General features: G+C 40.3%; 1 protein-coding gene across 3 annotated transcripts in view; it reads right to left on the reverse strand.

The window, feature by feature from the left end:
• Positions 1 to 23,672, reverse strand: part of MLH3 (MUTL protein homolog 3) — a 91,831-nt gene that overhangs the window by 53,282 nt on the left and 14,877 nt on the right. For 2 of the 3 annotated variants that reach the window (XR_016101232.1, XM_088951904.1), the window contains exons 3-4: positions 1,580 to 1,631; positions 1,406 to 1,453 (exon numbers count right to left, since the gene is read on the reverse strand). Coding sequence is in view for 1 of the 3 variants with exons in the window: in XM_088951904.1 (XP_088808030.1) it covers positions 1,406 to 1,453; positions 1,580 to 1,631 (100 nt within the window). In the remaining 2 variants the exon portion in view is untranslated. Of the gene's footprint in view, positions 1 to 1,405; positions 1,454 to 1,579; positions 1,632 to 2,640; positions 2,695 to 23,672 lie in introns of all 3 variants that reach the window. The other variant, XM_088951905.1, reaches the window with a different exon arrangement.

The raw sequence follows: 23,672 nt of genomic DNA on the forward strand, positions 1-23,672 counted from the left end.
TACCTAGACTAATGTTGCCGATCTGTAATGTTGTGTTTGAACCAGTGCTCCTAACTTAAATAAGGGCACATATGTCTTTTCAATCAGTTTTAATAATATAAGTTGTGTCTGGCCGACTGGGAGAAGGTTAGGTTGACACTTCCAGTTCGAACCAGAATTTCCCCTTCTCTCTTTCTCTCTTTCTTCCACCTTTCTACCTCTTTCTACCTAATCGATCTCAAACAGATAGAATTCTAAGGCAAGCCGAATCATAACACAAACCAAACATAGCCTTAATTACTAGCATCCTCAGTGTTTGACCATTAATTCCCTCGATCATTGTATAAACCTTCTTTACTTTCTTCACCTTCTTACAAGGCCCAACACCAAATACCCCCCCCCCTTCAGCCTAGCAAAAATTTGAAACCTGAACCATATGATGCCTTTTGTTTCTTCAAATTGTCTTACTGCATTTGGAACCCCCTCAGAAACCCGTGAATCCATTTGGATACCATTGATCCTTTCTAGTTCTGTCACCACATTTTTCTCAACAGTCTTTTCTGCAACCTCCTCATCTTCCTTTTTATCATAATCGTCCCCTTCCACACCAAGAGCTTCCAGACTCCCATGAACATCCTTTACCCTAAGAGAAGCTTCCTCTGCTTCAATATATAAATTATCTCCTTCCTTTGTACACTCATTCATAGGCATTTTATATTTCTCTTCCAACTCTTTGAAGGTTCTCCAAGCAAATTATTCTTATGGGCATGATGACCATTTTTATCCAGCTCAAAATTCTATTTAGACGTGGTGTTAAATCTTAGTTTTCGTTTGCATAATATATTATTTGGTTGACCAATTAGACTATTTGTACTTTCTACGAATTTAAATTTTACATGAACCTACACTATTATGTAGTTTTAACACTTCAAATCTACAGGGCAACTTCGCAATGTGTTATTTTGTATAGAAGCTTAGTTTCTTGGCCTTGTTTGATGGTTTCAAACAAGATAATAATCTAAAAGGGTGTATCTATGCTTCTTTTATCATTTCATAAAATATCATTGCATATTTCCACATACTTCACAATGTTTCCACCACATTTAAAATTATTACATTATTTCCATACGAATTCCCAACATGTTTCCTATATTTGGATGACCAATATTTCCACCAACACTGACATTTAAACCTTGCAGAACATAATGTGGACCAAAAGATACCATCTGGTCTTAAATGCATACACAAGAGAAACTCTGTAAAACAAGTGTTGACTGAAAAAAGGAATCATTAGTTGAGAGCAAATCTAACAATAAATGCTTGCAACAAGCTCATACTCAAGCCTAGACATAGGTGGAGACTCATAGAGAAGCATAACCACAAGAGTTCTGGCAGAAGAAATTGAAATAATAAAATAAATGGTTACCATTTCTTTCTCCCAACAGCACCAATCCATCACGACTAATTCCAGATCCTACAAGTATGCATGTAGGATGAAAAAAAATAAATAGGAAATTAATTTAAATGCACATGTCCCAGCAAAAGATTAAAAAAAAATATCTAGATAATTATGGCCAAGATAACCAGGATTATTACTCACCATCATCCTCTACTTTTACATAGCCTGTCCCAACACCTATAGATACAGTTATCTGAAACCAAAAACAAGGCAAAAGAAATAGCCTATTTTAGTCCCAAAAATAACAGTTACCAGCTACCTATCTACATGCATACACACGCAGACAAGTAGATATTATAAACTCTAAGAACCCAGGTAGGAGAGAACAAACCCAACTATACGGTGTCAGGTAAGGGGAAGAACAAGATCATAAATAGTTACTTACTACTGAACTAAAGTACCTAATATAAGCGGTATTAAGAATGAGATAATGCTGTTTCTTCTTAAAAGTTACATTAGTCAAAGCTATGGAGATGGCAAATAGGCAAACAGGACGATTTTGCAAATACTCCAAGAAGAAAATCATTCATCAAGCCAGGACAGAAGGAAGCAATACAATTACATTGGAAGACCTGTTGAAAGAAATCATCAATGAATATCAGGATGCTGGTATAGTATGGGGTAAAGAACGTTGTCAGTAAGGGTTTTCATTGTTGCCAAATATCATATCAGACTCCAAAGCATAGTTGTCAAAGCGACACCTAGGCGATAAGGTGCTCCCGGAGGGTCACCTCGCTTAATCAACATGTATACTGCCTGAACGCTCAAAGACCTAAAAACTTGAATTGATAAACATGGAAGAACTGAAAATTTTATCCAATCAACTAATGTTGATCATTTTCATCATCAACTGCAGCAGCAGAAGCCCCTCTATTTTCTTTTCTTTTCTTCTTTTCCTAAGTCAAAAAAAGAGGCTCAGACCCCTCTATTTTTTGAAAATTTCTTTTCTTTCTTTCTTTTTTTATGAATATGTTGATCTTCTATGTTTCAAATGAAGCTATTATGCTTTTTATAAAGATTATAAACAATTAATAGAGGAAGATGGTTGCTGCTTGCTATGGAACCTAAGGAATTACCCTAGGATCCACGGTATTATTCATTAAAGAAAAAACATCACCTAGGTGACTAGGCAATAATTAATAGTGAAAGAAGGGCTTTATTTATAAAAAAAAAAAAAAAAAAAAAAAAGAAAAAAACATTACCTAACCTCGCCTCAACACCTTGAAAACAGTAGTCGATCAATACTACAATCAGTCCTGAATTCAAAAGCAAAAAGGAAAGATTTCAGAAGAAAAGAAGAAGCACACAAAGGGTTTTAGAAAAGAGAGAGAGGGTTGATCTTAATGATCTGCCGACCCACTCTTAATATTTATATATGTTGACTAATTGTAAAAGGGCTGAATTGCCCTTATTGCTTACATGGCAAATAAACTAATAATAAAGCTGAAATAACAAGTTGTAACAACAAACTGAAATAACTACCAACTAACACTGACATGACTAACAAAAAAACATATGCTATGCTGCCATACGAACACAGTGGGGACCACAGCAGTGAGGTCCACATCAGTGTTCTCTACAAAAACTATGCCTCTAGGGTCTATTGCCTTACTTTGACAATCATGAAATACAAAGATAGTCTAATGTTTGGAGCAATGAGCTCACATGGTTACTGTAGAGAACACTGATGTGGGCCCCACTGCAGTGGTCTCCACTGTGTTCGTAGGACAGCATGTGTAGTTATTTGTTTCAGTTATAATAGTGTCAGTTTGAGTCAGTTTGTTAATTCAGTTGTTATTTATTTCAGCTTTTATTTACTTTATTTATTATGTAAGTACTAAGGGCAGATGTGTCATTTCCATTGTGTACTAAACATAACCTATAAATAATAAGAAAGTGGCGGCAGCAGATCTGTTAGAATCTGTTCCTCCTTTCAACCACTTGTGTTCTCCTGTTCCTCTTCTATTCTCTCTTCTTTCTCTCACTTTTCTTCTATTTTGTAAACCTAAAACCTTTTAGGATTCAAGACTGATTACAGTCTTGATCTTCTACTTGGTATCAGAGCCTATCTAGGGCTTCTCATGTGTGTTTAGTCCGGCTGACCACATGAGGACTAGCTAGGGCTGGAAGCTTTGAAGAAGTATTCGGTGGCTGAATCTTGGAGATTACCAGGAGAGGTTCGCAGCAATTGAAGACTTGCCACGGCTTTCAGAGAGTTGGTAATCAGGAAGAAGCAGCGAAGGTTAGGGTTCAGGTAACCCTAGAAGACAATAAACCGAAAGTACATAAGTTTGTTTTTTTTATTGAGTTTCAGAGACTGCAATCAGTCGAGATAGGTTGAACCTGTCTAGAAGGAGGGGCCGAACTGTGTTCAAGTTTGTTTCTAGGGTTTGACTTGCCGAACTGTGTTTAAATTTGTTTCTAGGGTTTGACTGTTGGCCGACCCCCCCTCTCAAAGGTGATTAGTTTTTAGGGTTTCATATTGCCCTACGACAAGTCCCACTTGTGTGGACTGTTTGGAGAGTGCAGCTGCGCACTTATTTCAGACCTACAGTTGAAACCTTAATTTTGCTCTTGCAACAGTGGGCCCCACAGTAGCGAATTCAGAAAATAGCATCTCAAATTGGCAGGCTGCCTGGTACTGTGCATGGCGATTGATTTCATATCAGATTTGAGTTGATTTCTTGCATGTACTGTGATAGGCGATTGTTTTCATATCAGATTTCGGATCATATCAGTTTTGTGTTGGTTTCATATCAGATTTCAGACCTGCTTGTTTTACTCTGTTTTCTGGTATAGTGGCTCTAACAGTTTGTAGCCATTGATTCTTGATCGAAGATGGAGTTTAAGGGTCAAGGAGAAAGTAGTTTTGGAAACAACAATTTTGGTGGTGTATCTGAAACCAGGTTTCAGATTACAATTATGAGATTTGATGGGTCAAATTACTTGGAGTGGGCTCAATCAGCTATGATGGCTACTGGAGGAAGGGGAAAACTGGGTTACCTCTTGGGAGATGTGAAAGAACCTTCCAAGGAGGACCCAACATACACCAAGTGGGTTCAAGAGAACTATTTGGTTATGGCATGGCTGTGTAATTCTATGCAGCCACATATCAGCCGAAATTTCTTGTGGTCAAAGACAACCAAAGAGATATGGGATGTTGTGAAAGAAACCTATTCCCAACCCCTTAATGTTGCCAGAGCCTATGAACTAAAGTGTGAGGTGAACAGCCTTAAACAAGGAGAGAAGCCAGTTTCTGTCTACTTCTCTACCTTGAAATCCTTGTGGCATGAGATTGACCATCTAAAGACCCTTTAGTGGGAGAGTCACAAAGATGCATAGACTCACAGAAAGCAAGTCGAGACGAATAGGGTATTTGAGTTTCTGACTGGTTTGAATTCAGATTATGACATTGTGCGACAACAGATATTGACAAGAGATAGTGACCCTTTCTCAAGCATACTCCCTGGTGCATAATGAAGAGACCAGGAGGAAAGTCATGATGCAGCCTCAGCCCTCTTTCCCAGCCTTGACAGCTATTAAACCTAAGCCAGGGGGTGACTCAGAAAGGGATCGAAAGAAGGAAGATAAACGGGATCTGGTATGTGAACATTGCAAGAAACCCAAGCACACAAAAGATACTTGTTGGAAGCTACATCCTCACTTGGTCCAGCAAAACTAAGAAATAAGAAGGGTAATGCTCATGTGGCCGTGAACACTGATTCAGCATCCTCATCAGGCACACCCCTAGAGACTTTAGCTGTTGTTCGGGTTGCCCTCATACAGTTGGAAAAGGAAGTTGGGAGTTCAGCTCAGCCATCTCAGTCACCATCAGTTCTTGCCACATCTGCATTTGCACATTCAGGTACTCGAGACTCAGCTTACCATGCTTCAGCTCCAAGTAATATTGACCACTACTGGGTAATAGATTCAGGTGCATCTGACCATATGACTAACTTGCCATCTTTGTTCACTTCTTATCACTTGCCCTCTGGCCGAGATACAGTGTCCATTGCTTATGGCTCTCTTGTTCCCATTTTGGGCAAGGGGGACATCAAGCTATCGGATACTATCTCTTTATCTTCTATCTTGCATGTTCCTAAACTTGATACTAACCTGCTTTCAGTTAGTAGTATTACCAAACACATGAACTGTTCAGTAACCTTTTTCCTTGACCGATGTGTTTTTCAGGATTTGGAGACGAGGAAGGTGATTGGGACTGGTCGTGAGATGAACGGGATCTATCTGCTTGGGGAGAATTCTCGCCGGGAGGAGTAAATATAAGAAGTCTTTTGTTTCCCAGTCTGTGAGTTCGGTTATGCTTTAGCATAACCGATTAGGTGATTTGTCTTTTAAGTCTTTGAAAAATCTGTTTCCTGCTTTATTTGAGTCTGTTGAGTTATCAAAGTTGAGGTGTGAGAGTTGTGAGTTTGCCAAACATTGTAGAACCTCTTATTCTTTAAGTAATAAAAGGAGTAATTCCTCTTTTGATATTGTGCATACTGATGTTTGGGGGCTGTATCATATCTCTTCGATGGGTGGGTACAGATATTTTCTATTGTTTGTTGATGACCATACTCGGTTTTCTTGGGTCTATCTTATGCGCTCTCGGGATGAGGTTTCTGCTCTGACCCAAAACTTCCATCAGATGGTTCTCACTCAGTTTGGGACCAAAATCAAAGTCCTTAGATCTGATAATGCAAATGAATACTTTGCTCAGCCATTAACCTTCTACCTTCTTAGCCATGGAGTTATTCACCACAGCACTTGCCCTTATACACCACAGCAGAACGGCATTGCTGAAAGGAAGAATAGGCATATCTAGGAGGTGGCTAGAAGCATTATGTTTACCTCCAATGTACCTATTCGCTTCTGAGGTGATGCTATCCTCATGACAATTTATCTTATTAATTGAGTTCCTTCCCGTGTTCTTGATATGAGAACCCCCTTTTCCCTTCTATACCCAAACGAGGAGTTGTTCATTGTTCCCCTTAAAACCTTTGGTTGTACCTGTTTCGTTCAGCTTCTCGGGCCTCATCATTCCAAGTTTGAGCCTAAGGCCTCCAAATGCATTTTCCTTGGTTATGCACAAACTCAAAAGGGTTATTGCTGCTATGATCCGGTTTTAGGGAAACGGTTTGTCTCCATGGATGTCACCTTCTTTGAGGAGACACCCTATTATCCTAGGGTTTCTCCTCAGGGGGAGAGCAGTGAGAGTGGAAGTGGGGCTGTTTTGAGTTTCTTTCCTCAGGGGGAGAGCAGTGAGAGTGGAAGTGGGGCTGGTAGAAGTGGGGCTGTTTTGAGTGGGGTTGGTCCTTTACCTATTCCACTGGATGATGAAGGTTGTAGTGGTGAGGGTGGTCAGAGGGAGCCGGAGTTGAGAGTCTATCACAAGCGATGCAGGCAGGTTGATCCTAGTCATCGGTAGTCCCAGCCAGCTCCAGTTCCTTCTGCGGCTCCAGATCCAGAGCCTACTGAGATACCCCTCACTGTTGCCACTTCCTCTCTTGTGGATGACCTTGATCTCCCTATTGCCATTCGCAAAGGGAAACGACATTGCACCACTTCTACAGCTCACAGCATCTCACAGTTCTTATCCTATGATCGTTTGTCTCCATCTTACCGGTCCTATCTTACTTCCATTGCCGATGTCCCTATTCCAAGAACAGTGCAAGAAGCCTTATTAGTTCCAGAATGGAAAGATGCAATGCAAGTCGAAATGGATGCCCTGTTGAAGAATAATACTTGGGCACTGATTGACCCACCAAAAGGAAAGAAACCGGTGGGATGCAGATGGGTGTTCACTGTGAAGCATAATGTTGATGGCTCTATTGAAAGGTATAAAGCCCGGCTGGTTGCAAAGGGGTTCACTCAAACTTATGGTATAGACTACTTGGAGACCTTTGCTCCAGTAGCCAAGATGATCACCATCCGAGTTCTGTTATCCCTTACAGCAAACCATTCTTGGCCCCTGTTTCAGATGGATGTTAAAAATGCCTTTCTGAATGGAGACTTACAGAAAGAGGTTTACATGTAATTGCCTCCTGGATTCTATGATACTGAGACAGGTAAGAAGGTTTGCTGACTAAACAAGGCATTGTATGGTTTGAAGCAGTCACCTAGAGCCTGGTTTGATAGGTTCATATTAGCCCTTGGAAAGTTTGGTTATGTACAGGCTTAGTCAGATCATACACTATTCATCAAGAGGGTGGAGTCCTCTCTGACACTACTTGCAGTATATGTTGATGATATTGTGGTGACAGGAAATGATAATCATGAGATTGAGTCCCTCAAACTCCTTCATCAAGAGTTTGAAGTGAAAGATCTTGGTGCACTACGGTACATTTTGGGTATTGAGGTTGCTAGATCCAAGCAGGGGATTTTTATCTCTCAGAGAAAATATGTTCTAGATCTGTTGGCGGAAACTGGAAAGTTGGGTGTTAAGCCGGCTAATACACCAATCGAACAAAATCACAAGATTAGTGCAGAGGGCGGGGAGCCTCTTGAAAACAAAGTTATGTTCCAACGGTTGGTTGAAAAGCTCCTATATCTCTGCCTCACTCAGCCGGATATCAGCTATGCAGTTAGTGTTGTTAGCCAATACATGCACTCCAATAGAACTTCTCATCTTCTTGCGGCAGAGAGAATATTAACATACTTGAAGAGATGCTTGGGTAGAAGTATACTGCTCAAGAACAATAATCACATGAGGGTGGAAGTCTATACAGATGCCGATTGGGCTGGGAGTGTTGATGACAGAAGGTCTACCTCTGGATATTGTGCCCTTGTGGGAGGTAACCTTGTCTCTTTGAGGAGTAAGAAGCAGAATGTTGTTTCCCGCTCCAGTGCTGAAGCGGAATACAGATCAATGGCTAATGGAGTGGCTGAAATCCTATGGCTGAGGTCACTACTTGAAGAGTTGGGTATTGACTATGAAAAGCCATTAATGTTGTATTGTGATAATCAGGCAGCTATTAATATAGCCCACAACCCAGTGCAGCATGACATAACTAAACATATCGAAGTTGATCGACATTTTGTGCGAGAAAGGGTCACATCACAAGAAGTGTGTCTTCCGTACATCACATCTAATATGCAGCTCGCGGATATCCTCACCAAGGCTGTACCAAGGAAGAAGTTAGAGCAGACCTATCCAAGATGGTAATGATAGATATCTACTCCCAACTTGAGGGGGAGTGTAGAGAACACTGATGTGGGCCCCACTGCAGTGGTCCCCACTGTGTTCGTAGGACAGCATGTGTAGTTATTTGTTTCAGTTATAATAGTGTCAGTTTGAGTCAGTTTGTTAATTTGGTTGTTATTTATTTCAGCTTTTATTTACTTTATTTATTATGTAAGTACTAAGGGCAGATGTGTCCTTTCTATTGTGTCATAAACATAACCTATAAATAATAAGAAAGTGGCGGCGACAGATCTGTTAGAATCTGTTCCTCCTTTCAACCACTTGTGTTCTCCTGTTCCTCTTCTATTCTCTCTTCTATTCTCTCTTCTTTCTCTCACTTTTCTTCTATTTTGTAAACCTAAAACCTATTAGGATTCAAGACTGATTAGAGTCTTGATCTTCTACTGTTACAACACTTTCTTCTAACCCTCCAATAAAACACGACATGCTATCAACCAAATCTCCTGGTTTTGATGTGTTTACATAGTCACAACACTTGTGATCCTCTAATAAAACACTGACATGCTATTACAAAAAAAAAAAAAAAACAAATTATCTAGTGAATGCATCCTACTATTGCTACCCTAAATGACACACTAGAAACCCACCAGCATATGAAAAAATAAAGATTGCCTCTAGGGTCTACTGCCGTACTATGACAATTTAAAAATATTAAGGTGAGCTAACATGTTCAGTGATTAGTTCAAAATGACCACGACACTTTCATACAACCCTCTAACAAAACACAACCATGCTAAAAATCAAATCACCCAATGAGTACATGCCTTTTTCCTAACCCCAAATGATACAAAAAATAACCCATTAACGTGAAAAAATAGAGACTACCTTTAACCAAGGATCAAAACTTTGCAATATATCGGCCCATACCAGTCGATGCATATCGTATCGACAAGTCACCAATACTCTAAATAAGGCTAAAGTCTCTTTTGGGCTTTGACCAGTTTCAGGGGGTATGTAGGGCTAAAATCAACCCCTGGCCAATTTGGAGAGGAAAAACTAAAAAAAAAAAAGGAGAAAAGAAAAGTTATGGCCAGTTGAAATACCCAATACATAGGTTAGGTTCATGCGTATTGATACTCTCTAAAGTTTACTACCTTACTATGACAATCAAGAATTGCCAAGGTAACCTAACATGTCTTGTTGCGTGTTTGCATGGTCACAGCACTTTCTTGTGGCCTTCCAATAAAGCACTAATATGCCATCAATCAAAAGAAAAACCAAATCACCTAGTGAGTGCATTCCTAGGTGGTTAGTTTTGACCAGTCCACATGGTCACAAAACCTTTTTGCAACTCTTCAATAAAACATAGGCATTCTATCAATCAAATAAAAGATGAAATTACCCAATGAGTGCATGCTTGTTGTTGCTACCACAAATGATCCATAAACTACCCGCTATCACATGATAAAATGGAGACTAACTCTAAAATCCACCACCTAACTAGAAATATCAAGAAATACATAGCCTAACATCTGGAGTAATGAGTTCACATAATCATAACACTTTCTTGTGGCTTCTAAAAATACCCAAACATGTTGTAAGTCAAACAATAAATCAAATCACCTAAAGAGTGCATGCCTGGGTGATTTGGTTTTCAAGAGTACACATAGATGCAACAATTTATAGTGACCATCCAATAAAACACAAATATGTTACTATCAATCAAATGAAAAAGCAAATAACCCAGTGAAGGCCTGTATACTTTTGCTACACCAAATGATACAAGAACAACCCACTATCATATAAAATAGAGACTACCTCTAGGATATACTACTTGACTATGACAATCAAGTAATACCAAGGTAGCTTAATGTGTAGAGTGACACCTAGGCAATAAGACACTCATGGAGTGTCGCGTCACTTAATTGCCAAGATATTTTTTACACAGTGCTGTTGGATACTTTAATATTCTTAACTTTTTGAGATTATAATAATAAAATAGACATTATTAAACTAAACTATTCAGTTAATTTTCCACTCAACATATATTGACTTTCCTCTATCCCTTCTTTTCTTTTCTTCTTTTCCTAGGACAAAAACAGAGGCTAAGCCACTCTATTTTCCAAAATTTCTTTTCTTTCTTCCATATTTTTCATAAATATGTTGATTTTCTATGTTTTAAATGAAGTTTATACATTTTTTATGAAGATTATAGACAAGTAATAATAAAAGATGATTGTTGCTTGCTATGGAACCTATTCCCTAGGATTAATTGTTTTTAGAGAACAAAAGCCTATCTAGGGACCTTACTAACAACCTAAGCTTTTAGGTTGAATTGTTCCTTGCCATGGTATCAAAGCCAAGGTGACCAAGTGGTCTAGTGTTCAATCCTTGTCACCCTGATGAACTTACAATTTATCTATAATTTTTGAGGACTTTAGCATGGATTTTTATGCCGGTTTTATTAATTTTTGCCTTAATTTAGCTTAATGCTAAGAATAGGTTCAGGGATAATCAATCCAAGAAAAGGAAGGAAAAAGGCAAGAAAAGAAGGTTCAAAAAGACCAATTTCAGTCCAGCCCGGTCGTGGAAGCAAGAGAGAACACTTCGGCCCAAAAAGAGCAAGTGAATTCCTTGAGAAAACCCAAGAAAATAAAGCCTAGCTATGAGGAGAATTCGGCCCAGCAAGGAAGGCCCATTTTTAGCCCAAATAACAGCCTAGAGTGTAGCCCACATGAGCTCAAAAGCAAGCTAAGTTGTAGCCCAAATAGCAGCCCAAAGGGAGCTAGGGGCGGCAACTTCTAGGAGTTTCTTGAAGAGAAGGAGGGAGCACTCTAGAAGGTTCATGAGGGGTGTAATACACCCCATTCTAGAGGCTTCAAGAAGGGGCAAGAGCCCCCTTGAAAAACTATATAAGGAGGCCTCTAGGAGGGGAGAAAGTGTTCAATTGCTTGAGAGGAAGGCTCTCCCACTCTTAGAGGTTCAGCCACCTTGAGAGAAGAGAAGAGAAGAAGGCTAGGCGCAAGGAAGAAGAAGAAGAAGGGCTGAAGGAAGTTCAAGACAAACAAGCTAGAAGAAGAAGGTGAGTTCGAATTGAGGGCTTGTGATTCAAAGATCTTTTGTAATAAATCATTTGTAGTTTCATTCTCTTTTGATTTGAATTCAGTTTCTTAGTTATATGTTCTTTCTTCTTTCTCCTTGTTTCCATTCTTCCTTGATGTATTTCAGCTTGTAAAATTTCAGTTCAGCAATCTAATTCTTTTTTATTCATTCAAATGATCATGGATTGTACTTGAAGTTTCTTGAATAAGGGTGTGTCCACATGTGACAAATGCCAAAGATCGGGAAACATTTCCCGACGGAATGAAATGCCCCTTTCCAATATTTTAATCTGTGAAATCTTTGATGTTTGGGGTATAGATTTCATGGGACCTTTCCCGAATTCTTTTGGGAATAAGTACATCCTCGTTGCAGTTGACTATGTATCCAAATGGGTAGAAGCCATGGCTTTACCCACAAATGACTCAAGAAGGGTAGTACACTTCCTAAAGAAGCTATTCTCCCGATTTGGCACTCCGCGAGCTATAATTAGTGATAGGGGAACTCACTTCTGCAATAGCCAATTTGAGAGGTTAATGCAGAAATATGGAATTACACATAAATTAACTACCCCTTATCACCCTCAAACCAGTGGCCAAGTGGAGTTGGCTAACAGGGAACTCAAAAGAATTCTAGAAAAGACCGTAGCATCCACCAGAAAAGATTGGTCCATCAAATTAGATGATGCATTATGGGCATACAGAACTGCATTTAAGACACCTATTGGCATGTCCCCCTACAGATTGGTCTTTGGTAAAGCATGCCATTTACCAGTTGAATTGGAACACAAGGCCTATTGGGCTCTTAAATTCTTAAATTTTGACATTCAGGCCACAGGGGCTAAAAGGCGGTTGCAATTGAATGAATTGGATGAATTCAGACTTACCACCTATGAGAATGCCAAAGTTTATAAAGAAAGAATAAAAAACTGGCATGATAAGAACTTGCTGAGACGGGACTTTTATGTAGGCCAACAGGTATTGTTATATAATTCCCGTCTCCGCTTGTTTCCAGGTAAGCTGAGATCCAGGTGGTCTGGACCCTTTACCATTTCACAGGTTTTTCCCCATGGGGCTATAGAACTCACCCACCCGGTTCATGGCACGTTTAAAGTAAATGGTCAACGCCTGAAACCATATTTAATGGGCATTACTGTACCCCCTCCATCCACTGTTTATCTAGATAACCAATAATCTCTTATGCTTGCTCATGAACAAGTTAAGGAATCTTTTTGTCATTTATCTTTTTAGAATATTAGTTAGTAAAATAAAGATCTTTTTCTCAAAATTCCAATTCTTTAAGGACTCAGTTCATCATTTTCTTTTCTTCAGTTTGCTCTAGCAAGTGTGACTCCCTAACACTACGAACATTGAGGACAATGTTCATCTCAAGTGTGGGGGAGTGAGCCCGAGGCTAGGGTATGGGGGTTGAAACCATGCACCTCATGCACCCCAACACACATATGCAGGCAATGACATCACAAAAAAAAAAAAAAGACTGGAACCCCTCAAGTTCATTACTATTTATTTGATGATTTTTTTTTAAGAAGGAATTCAATGAGTTGAGGGAGACTGATGTACTTGTTAAGTTTTTATTCTTGTGAATGACCTAATTTGATATAGGCAGGAGAAAAGGGGAGCTGAATATGCCTTTCAGCATGACTAGCCCTAACTTCCTTCATGTGTATGGAAGCCCTTGATTTCATTGTTAATGGTCAAGAAAGCTAGTGCACATCTGAAGTGCTAATTCTTGAGGTTCAATAATTGCAAAAGAAGGACAAAAGCCCAAATTGACTCCGCTATTCTGAGCTGAATAGTAAAACTAGCAGCTTAGAACATGAGTCCTATTTACCTACCTCAAGCAAGTGACCAGTGTGAGATGGAGCATAAGATGCACTCACACCAAAAAAAAAAAAAAAAAAAGAGAAAAGTGTGAGATGGAGCATAAAATGCACTCACACCGAAAAGAAAAAAATAAGGTGAGATGGAGCATAAAATGCACTCACCCTTAGAAATAAGTAATTGTGGTGACAACCGAGGTTCAAAGGGGCACTCTAAAGTTGAACTCTCATTGAGATTTAGTTACAGATGTGAAACTTAGTGAAATTTGATTATTAACCTTGACAATTAAGGAGCTGATTTATATATGAATTAGGAGTGAAGGCTAGACTATGATGAAATTCATATTCTCCTTTCCTCGGATCTGATACATATATTAAATGGTAATTTACAAGAATAAGAGTTGAGCACTTACAAAAGTTCCCCGACTACTCAATGCATTTCTATCTTAAAAAGTTCACCAGGTAAATGGTGAGAACAGAAGGGGGGAATGTTAAGTTTATGGCTGATGTCTTTGCTTGATGACAAGCAAAAGCTTAAGTGTGGGGGTATTTGATGAACTTACAATTTATCTATAATTTTTGAGGACTTTAGCATGGATTTTCATGCCGGTTTTATTAATTTTTGCCTTAATTTAGCTTAATGCTAAGAATAGGTTCAGGGATAATCAATCCAAGAAAAGGAAGGAAAAAGGCAAGAAAAGAAGGTTCAAAAAGACCAATTTCAGTCCAGCCCGGTCGTGGAAGCAAGAGAGAACACTTCGGCCCAAAAAGAGCAAGTGAATTCCTTGAGAAAACCCAAGAAAATAAAGCCTAGCTATGAGGAGAATTCGGCCCAGCAAGGAAGGCCCATTTTTAGCCCAAATAACAGCCTAGAGTGTAGCCCACATGAGCTCAAAAGCAAGCTAAGTTGTAGCCCAAATAGCAGCCCAAAGGGAGCTAGGGGCGGCAACTTCTAGGAGTTTCTTGAAGAGAAGGAGGGAGCACTCTAGAAGGTTCATGAGGGGTGTAATACACCCCATTCTAGAGGCTTCAAGAAGGGGCAAGAGCCCCCTTGAAAAACTATATAAGGAGGCCTCTAGGAGGGGAGAAAGTGTTCAATTGCTTGAGAGGAAGGCTCTCCCACTCTTAGAGGTTCAGCCACCTTGAGAAGAGAAGAGAAGAAGGCTAGGCGCAAGGAAGAAGAAGAAGAAGGGCTGAAGGAAGTTCAAGACAAGCAAGCTAGAAGAAGAAGGTGAATTCGAATTGAGGGCTTGTGATTCAAAGATCTTTTGTAATAAATCATTTGTAGTTTCATTCTCTTTTGATTTGAATTCAGTTTCTTAGTTATATGTTCTTTCTTCTTTCTCCTTGTTTCCATTCTTCCTTGATGTATTTCAGCTTGTAAAATTTCAGTTCAGCAATCTAATTCTTTTTTATTCATTCAAATGATCATGGATTGTACTTGAAGTTTCTTGAATAAGGGTGTTATTGCAGATCAATTCGGCCAACTAACCTTCAAAACTCATATCTGAATTCTCAGATCTGAGATTGCAAGATCTGAATTGCTTGAAAAAGAATTCAGATCTGCAATTTTCAGATTGGGCGAATTAATCTACAGCTTGGAATTCCTAGAGTGCTTGAGAGAGACTCTAGGAATTCAGATCTACTATTCAAGAACTGAATTGAGTGCAAGGTTAGAGATAACTTGCACAATTCAGTTGGTGATCAATTCAGATTTGAATTGATGCCTTAGAAGTGTTTGAAGAAATGCATGCATGGGGATTAGATTCTTGCTAGAGATAGAAGAACCGTCACTCATGCATAGGATGAACATGCGCTTGAGAGAGGTTGTTCATGACCTTGGGGTTTCACCAAACAAAGGCTCAATCATGATTCATTCGAATGATCCAAATTGATAGATTGCTGAATTCTGAGATTAACATTTACTGCTTACTCTTCTAACCTGAATTGAAGGCAATTGGACCAATGATTTAGATAGATTTTAATTTAGGATTTCTTAGCTTTCATTAGAGTTTTGATTTATTTGTTGATCAAATAAGAAGTGCTCAATTTAATATTGGTAATTGTTTCCTAAATCCTCGTGGGAACGATACTTCACTCACTACTTTATTACTTGAACGGCTAGTGCACTTGCTAGTGTCACAATGAGCCACACATCACACCCCCATTATAGTTAATAGAATTTCAACACAAGGTATGGGTCGGCATGTGTTTGTCCACACTTCAAGCCCAAGGGGCTTTCGTGTGAGGGGGCATGTTAGAGAATAAAACCTATTCATGGAAATCAGCTAATAGCTTAAGCTTTTAGGTTGAATGGTACTTTGAGAATTCAAAAGAGCCCCATTGCCTAGGTGACAAGGCAAGACCCTATCGCCTAGCCTTACCTTGGTGACTTGAAAACTATGCTCCGAAGAGGCTTTTGAGGTTAGTGATAGTGATATGTCTCTTCACTCATCAAGGAAAGTGAGTGGGCATTGTTATGAGTAAATTGGGTGTAGCTAAGTCAAAGGAGGGTGGCCTTTACAAAGAGGATGGGATGAGGAAAAAAATTCTCTTCATAGGAGAAAGAGGAGTGAATACAATCAGGCAGAGATTTTGATAAGGTTGAGAATTATTTAACAGTGGATGTGAAGGGGGATGCCACATGGATGATGAGAGGGAAGTAGTCGATCTAGACTAAAATCAGTCTTGAATGAAAAAGAAAAAAGGATGAAAAATTGAAGAGAAGAAGAAGAGAAGAGAGGAAGACAAGAAGTACACGAAGAGGGTTTCAGAAAAGAGAGAGAGTAGGTCATAATTTCCGCCGACCCTCTCTTAGTATTTATAACTTTTGGCTAACTGTAAAAGGGCTGAATTGCCCTTATTGCTTACATGGCAAATATAATAAGAAATAACTAATAATAAAGCTGAAATAACTACCAACTAACATGTCATATCTAACAGAAATATTGTTGCCATAAAAACACTGTGGGGACCACATCAGTGGAGTCCACACCAGTGTTCTTTACACTCCCCCTCAAGTTGGGAATAGATATTTGTCATTCCCAACTTGCATAGATCTGCCTCTAACTTCTTCCTTGGAACAGCCTTAGTGAGAAGATCTGCAAGCTGCATGCTGGAGGTGATATACGGAAGACACGCTTCTTGAGATGAAACCCTTTCTCTGACAAAATGTCGATCTACTTCAATATGCTTAGTTCTGTCATGTTGTACCGGATTATGAGCTATAATAGCAGCCTGATTATCACAATACAGCATTAAGGGCTTCTCATAAGCAATACCCAACTCCTCAAATAGTGATTTCAACCATAGCATTTCAGCCACACCATTAGCCATGCACCTGTATTTAGCTTCTGCACCAGAACGAGAAACAACACTTTGCTTCTTACTCCTCCAGGAGACTAGGCTACCTCCTACAAAAGCACGATATCTAGAGTTAGACCTTCTATCATCAATATTCCCAGCCCAATTAGCATCTGTATAAACTTCTATCTTCATGTGATTATTATTCTTGAATAATATACCTCTACCTGAGCACCTCTTCAAATATGCTAATATCCTCTCAACAGCGAGTAAGTGAGTAGTCCTAGGAGTGTGCATATACTGACCGACAACACTGAGCGCATAACTGATGTCTAGTTGTGTGAGACAAAGATAGAGGAGTTTTCCAACTAACCGCAGGAACATAGCTTTATCTTCAAGTGGCTCTGCACCTTTTGCACTGATCTTGTGATTCTGTTCACTAGGTGTATCTGCAGGCTTAACACCTAACTTTCCAATTTCTTCCAACAAATCTAGAACATACTTTCTTAGGGAAACAAATATCCCATGTTTAGATCTAGCTACCTCAATACCCAAGAAGTATCATAGCTCTCCCAGATCTTTCACCTCAAATTCTTGATGGAGTTGTTTGAGAGACTCAATCTCACCATTATCATTCCCTGTCACTACAATATCATCCACGTATACAGCAAGCAAAGTCAAGAAAGAGTCCACTCTCTTAATGAACAATGTATGGTTTGACTGGGCCTGTACATAGCCGAACCTTTCAAGGGCTTGTCTAAATCTATCAAACCAAGCTCTGGGGGACTGTTTTAGTCCATACAAAGCTTTATTCAACCGGAAAACCTTCTTTCCTGTGTCTGCATCATAAAATCCAGGAGGCAACTGCATGTAGACTTCTTCCTGCAAGTCTCCATTGAGGAAGGCATTTTTGACATCCATCTGGAACAAGGGCCAAGGGTAACTGGTTGTGAAGGGCAATAAAACTCTAATAGTGGTCATCTTTGCTACTGGAGCAAAAGTGTCCAAGTAGTCTATACCATAAGTTTGAGTAAATCCCTTTGCAACTAACCGAGCCTTATACCTTTCAATGGAACCATCAGCATTATGTTTTGTTGAGCAGGAGAAGAAGGAGAAGAAGAAGGGAAGAAGGAAGAAGAAGAAGAAGAAGAAGAAGAGGCTACAAAGTTAAAGCCTCAAAACTTGGCTTCAAACGAGAGAAGCTTTGCATTTATACTATTCTGGCCATACATAACAATATGTCTACAGAATTACAAAAATACCCCTGCGGGTACTAAGTCTGTGAACAGCACATGTAATACACCTGTTAACACTCCCCCTCAAGTTGGGACATAGATATCAATCATGCCCAACTTGTCACAGAGACCTTGATGCCTGGAATGGTTTAGCCCTTATGTAGATAAGTTTGCTAGTTGATCTTCAGAGCTAATGTATGGAGTGCATACTTCGCCTATGATGATTTTCTCTCTGATAAAATGCTTGTCAACTTCAATGTGCTTTGTTCTATCATGTAGCACCGGGTTGGCAGTGATACATATAGCTGCCTTGTTGACACAGAGTAGAGTCACGGGTTTACCAATTGGAAAACCCAACTCTCCCAATAGATTCTTTATCCACATACCTTCGGCTACTCCGTGTGCCATTGCACGGTACTCAGCTTCAGCATTGGATCTAGCTACCACGGTTTGCTTCTTACTCCTCCCAGTAACAAGGTTCCCTCCTACAAAGGTGCAGTAACCACTAGTAGACCTTCTGTCACTTTGAGATCCAACCCAATCCACATCTGTGTAAATTTCAACCCTCAAGTGTCCATGTTTCTGGAATAATAAACCAGCACCCGGGAACTTCTTAAGATACTGAAGTACTCTCTCTGCTGCTTCAAGATGGGTGGACCTAGGTGCATGAATGAATTGACTGAGGACACCAACAACATATGCTATGTCTGGACGAGTCATAGAGAGGTACAACAATCTTCCTACAAGCCTCTGAAATTGCTTCACATCCTTAAGAGGTTCACCTTGGCTGTCACTTAACTTATGGTTGGGGTCAATGGGAGAGTCAGCTGGTTTAATCCCAATCTTTCCAGTGTCCTTAAGGAAGTCTAGGACATATTTCCTTTGGGAGATGAAGATACCCTTTTTTGATCGGGCAACCTCAATTCTAATGAAGTATTTGGCAGGTCCTAGATCTTTCACTTCGAACTGAGTGACAAGGAAGCCTTTCAAACTTTGAATTTCATCCTCCCAGTCACCAATAACAATTATGTCATCCACATATACTATTAGGGCAGCCATTTTACCTTCTACCCTTTTTACAAACAGTGTGTGATCTGATTGACATTGCTTGTATCCTCTCTGTTGAACTGCAGTATGAAATCTACTAAACCAAGCTCTTGGTGATTGCTTCAGCCCATATAAAGACTTCTTTAATTTGCACACTTTTTGTTCACTTCCTTGAGCCAAAAAATCGGGGGGTTGAGCCATATAAACTTCCTCTTCAAGGTCACCATTCAAGAAGGCATTCTTGATGTCAAGCTGATGTAGATCCCAATTCAGATTGGCAGCAAGAGAGAAAAGTACTCTAATAGAGTTCATTTTGGCAACAGGGGCAAAGGTTTCTGCATAATCAACTCAATATACTTGAGTAAAACCCTTTGCCACTAAACGAGCTTTATACCTCTGCACAATTCCATCAGCCCCATGCTTGACAGTGAACACCCATTTACATCCAACTGGAACCTTACCCTTAGGGAGATCAACAAGTTCCCACGTGTCATTTTTATGAAGAGCATCAATTTCTTTCTTCATGGCATTTGTCCATTCTGGTACTGAGAGAGCTTCTGCCACATTCTTTGGAATAGAGATACTGTCAATGGAGGTAAGGAAGGCACGAAATGAAGGTGAGATGTTCTCATAAGAGACAGTTGGAAATGAGGTGTTTTGTGGTGCACAACCTAACACTTTTCCTGTGAGCAATAGGAAGGTCAAGATCATTAGCAACAGGGAGGTCAGGACTATCATTGGGAGTCAAGTTACCTGAGAGAGTATGATCTTCCCCCGAAGAGTTTGATGGCACTTGAGGTGCAGCTTCTGGATTCTCCACAGCTCTTGAACTTGGTTGGCCTTTATGATGATGAGAAAAAACACGGAAAGGTGGAGGATCAAGAAGAAAAGGGGGAGAAGGAGAAGGATTAAGAAGAGGAGGAAGTTGAACCAGTTTCTCCTCATGCCTACACTTCCCCCTGAGGAGAAACAGGAAAGAATGGCTCATCTTCAAAGAAGGTAACATCCATGGAGACATAGAATCTCCGAGAAACAGGATCAAAGCAACGATACCCTTTCTGAAAGAATGAGTAGCCAATAAATATACACGGGATAGCACGAGAGTCCAATTTCCCCCGGGTGGGAGATAGGTTTTGGACAAAGCACCGACAACCAAAAACACGAGGGATAGAAAGAAGAGGGGCCTTTGGAAAGAGAAGCTGATGTAGGGCTTTGTACTCTAACCAACGAGAAGGCATTCGGTTAATGAGGTATGTAGAACATATGACAGCCTCAAGCCAAAAACGTTTGGGAACATTCATGTGGAGTAGTAAACCCCGTGCCACTTCAAGGAGGTGTCGATTCTTCCGCTTAGCCACACCATTTTGTTGTGGCGTACAGGCACAAGAGCTCCGATGAAGAGAGCCATGTGAAGCAAAGAACTCCGTGAGGTCACTATGAAAAAACTCTTTTGCATTGTCTAACTGGAATATTTGAATCTCGGTCTGAAATTGGGTGAAGACCATCCGCTAAAAATCTTGGATAACTTTGGTACTTCCTCACGGGTTCGCATTGAATATACCCAAATGTATCTGGAATAATCGTCAATGAAGGTAATGAAGTACTTGTAGCCACTCTCAGAAGGTAAAGTAATAGGGCCCCACACATCAGAATGCACAATGTGAAAAGGAAACTCAGATTTACTATTTCTTTGAGGAAATTGAGTTCAATGCTTGCTTAACTGACACGTTTGACAAGAAAAATTAGAAACAGACATTGACTTACACAGTTCTGGGAAAACCAATTTCAATGTCTCAAAAGACAAATGACCCAGACAACAGTGCCACAAATACATTTTACTCGTTTTGAACAGACTCATAGACTTTCTAACATGAAGGCCAGTCGTATTCTCCAGCATGTAGAGACCATCAACCATACGTCCCCTACCAATCGTCCTCCCCGAGGTCAGATCCTGAATCACACAATAGGTAGGGAAAAAAGTCACAGAACAGTTTAAGGAATTTGTAACACTACTGACTAAGAACAAATTCATAGGGAATTTTGGAACATGAAGAACATCAGAAAGAGTAAGGCCGAGGGGAAGAGAGAGAGTTCCTTGACCAGCTATTGAAGTGTATGATCCATCAGCTAGTCTCACTTTATCTCTTCCGGAAAGAGGGTGATAAGTTTGAAAGTAAGAGGACATACCAGTCATGTGTTTTGACGCTCCAGAATCGATGATCCATGGAGAGTCAAGGTTGTGTGAAGCAGCATGGAAAGCTGTGGCAGAATTAACTGATATGGATGCAAAAGAGGTGGTGGGCTTTGCTCTACCATAAAGCTCCAAATGGTCACGGAAGGAGTTTACAATATCCTCCCTTGGGTCCAATCCAGAGTAGCTGTGTTGGTTATGTGGTGTTTGAGGCACAGTAGAAGTGGAGGGCTGATTCTCCTGAGTAACCATATTTGCCATGTGGTGTTTCTTGGTACCTTGTTGCACGGGTCTTCTAATTACATCTGAGCATTGCTTCTTAGGTAAATCCTGAGCCCACTTTGATTTTCCATGGAGATCCCAACAAGTATCTTTGGTGTGCCGGGGCTTCTGACAATTAGTACACCACAATCTTTCCTTGTTCATGATTCTAGGTTTAGAAGTACTCAAAAACACAGGCACACTGCCTTACAGAGCTGTTACAGTCCACAACTAGGCACTTGCTGATTTTCAGTTTCACAGAGAACCAAACACAAACACTGCAGCTGCAGTACTATGATGTATGACCTACACTGTGTAGGAGTCCACAGAACAATACACAAACTGCTCTTGCAGTGTAACCAGGTCTGAATGATCTACAGTCTTACAACTTCAATACAGCTTCTCAACCAAGAGAGAAAAAATAAAAAAATAAAAAACTCAGTAGAAACAGCAATACAAGTGGTGGTGCACCACACCTAATCGGCTGATATCCACTTTCCAGGATAGCCGAACAGTCACTTAGGGTCTAGGGTTCAACCACAGTCTCTTGGAGAGTTGAATAGAGCAACATACAATCGAAGGAAGGGGAATAGTCCCTACACAGATTTTGGGACATTAACAGTCGTGCAAGAAGAGAGCCATAAACAGGAAAAAAAAAGTTTCAGTCCCTATGTCACCCGAACTGTGAATAGGTAGAACAGTCATGGATTCGAACTTCTCTTCAAGTCAGAACCTTCCTTCGAACATCTGGGATGGATTTCCATAGACTTCTTAGTCGAGCAACACCAGCTACCAACACCTAAGGCTGGAAGTTGAACAGTCAGTAGCATAACCCTTTTTTCTGCGCCAGAAAGTTGAATAGTCAGCTTTCATGTAGCAGAACCCAACTCGACAGTGGAGACAATCCACAACACTAGAGAACGCTTCCTCCCCTTGTCTTCGAGCATTAGGACTATAGCTTCTATGCAGCAGTGGAGAGAGACCTCAGCTGGTTGTTTTCTAGGCCTGGACAGTCATGCTCTGATACCATGTTGAGCAGGAGAAGAAGGGAAGAAGAAGAAGAAGAAGAAGAAGAGGCTACAGAGTTAAGGCCTCAAAACTTAGCTTCAGTTGAGAGAAGCTTTGCATTTATACTATTCTGGTCGTACATAACAATATGCCTACATAATTACAAAAATACCCCTACGGGTACTAAGTCTGTGAATAGTACATGTAATACACCTGTTAACATGTTTCACAGTAAATACTCATCTACATCCAACCAGTTTCTTCCCTTTAGGCTGGTCAACTAGCTCCCAAGTATTATTTCTCAAAAGAGCATCCATTTCAACCTTCATTGCATCCTTCTACTCAGGAACTGACAAAGCCTCCTGCATTGTTTTGGAGATAGGAATATCAGCAATAAATGTGAGGAAGGACCTGTAAGAGGGGGACAAGTGATCATAGGACAAGAATTGGGAAATGCAGTGGGTTGTGGATGTGGTGCAACGCCGTTTGCCTTTACGGACTGCAATGGGGAAGTCAAGGTCATCAAAGGAGATAAGGGCTCAACAGTGGAAGGTATCTCAGTGGAACCCGGATCCGATAAAGGAACTGTAGAACCTGGATCTGGATCCACTGAAGGAACTGGGGCTGGCCTGGACTACTGATGACCGAAATCAACATGCCTCCACCGCCTGCGATAGACTCACAAATCCCGGCACCTCTGACACCCCTCCCCACTGCATCCCTCATCACTCAATGAAATAGGTAAAGGAACTTCTGATGAGTTAACCCCACACTCACTACTCTCCCCCTGAGGAGAAACCCTAGGATGATAGGGTACATCCTCGAAGAAAGTGACATCCATAGAGACAAGTCTTTTCCCAGAAGTGGGTTCATAGCAACAATATCTCTTTTGAGTTTGTGAATAACCGAGAAAAATACATTTGGAGGCCTTAGGATCAAATTTAGAACGATGAGGTCCAAGAATCTGAACAAAGCAAGTACAACCAAAGGTTTTAAGGGGAACAGTAAACAAGTCTTTATCAGGGCATAAGAGGGTAAATGGAGGCTTAATGTCAAGAACCCGTAAAGGAACTTGGTTAATGAAATACACAGCTGTAAGAATAGCA

Source organism: Nelumbo lutea, chromosome 6 (genome assembly GCF_056320005.1).
Source record: "Nelumbo lutea isolate HS-2025 chromosome 6, American lotus-T2T, whole genome shotgun sequence".
Taxonomy (NCBI): domain Eukaryota; kingdom Viridiplantae; phylum Streptophyta; class Magnoliopsida; order Proteales; family Nelumbonaceae; genus Nelumbo; species Nelumbo lutea.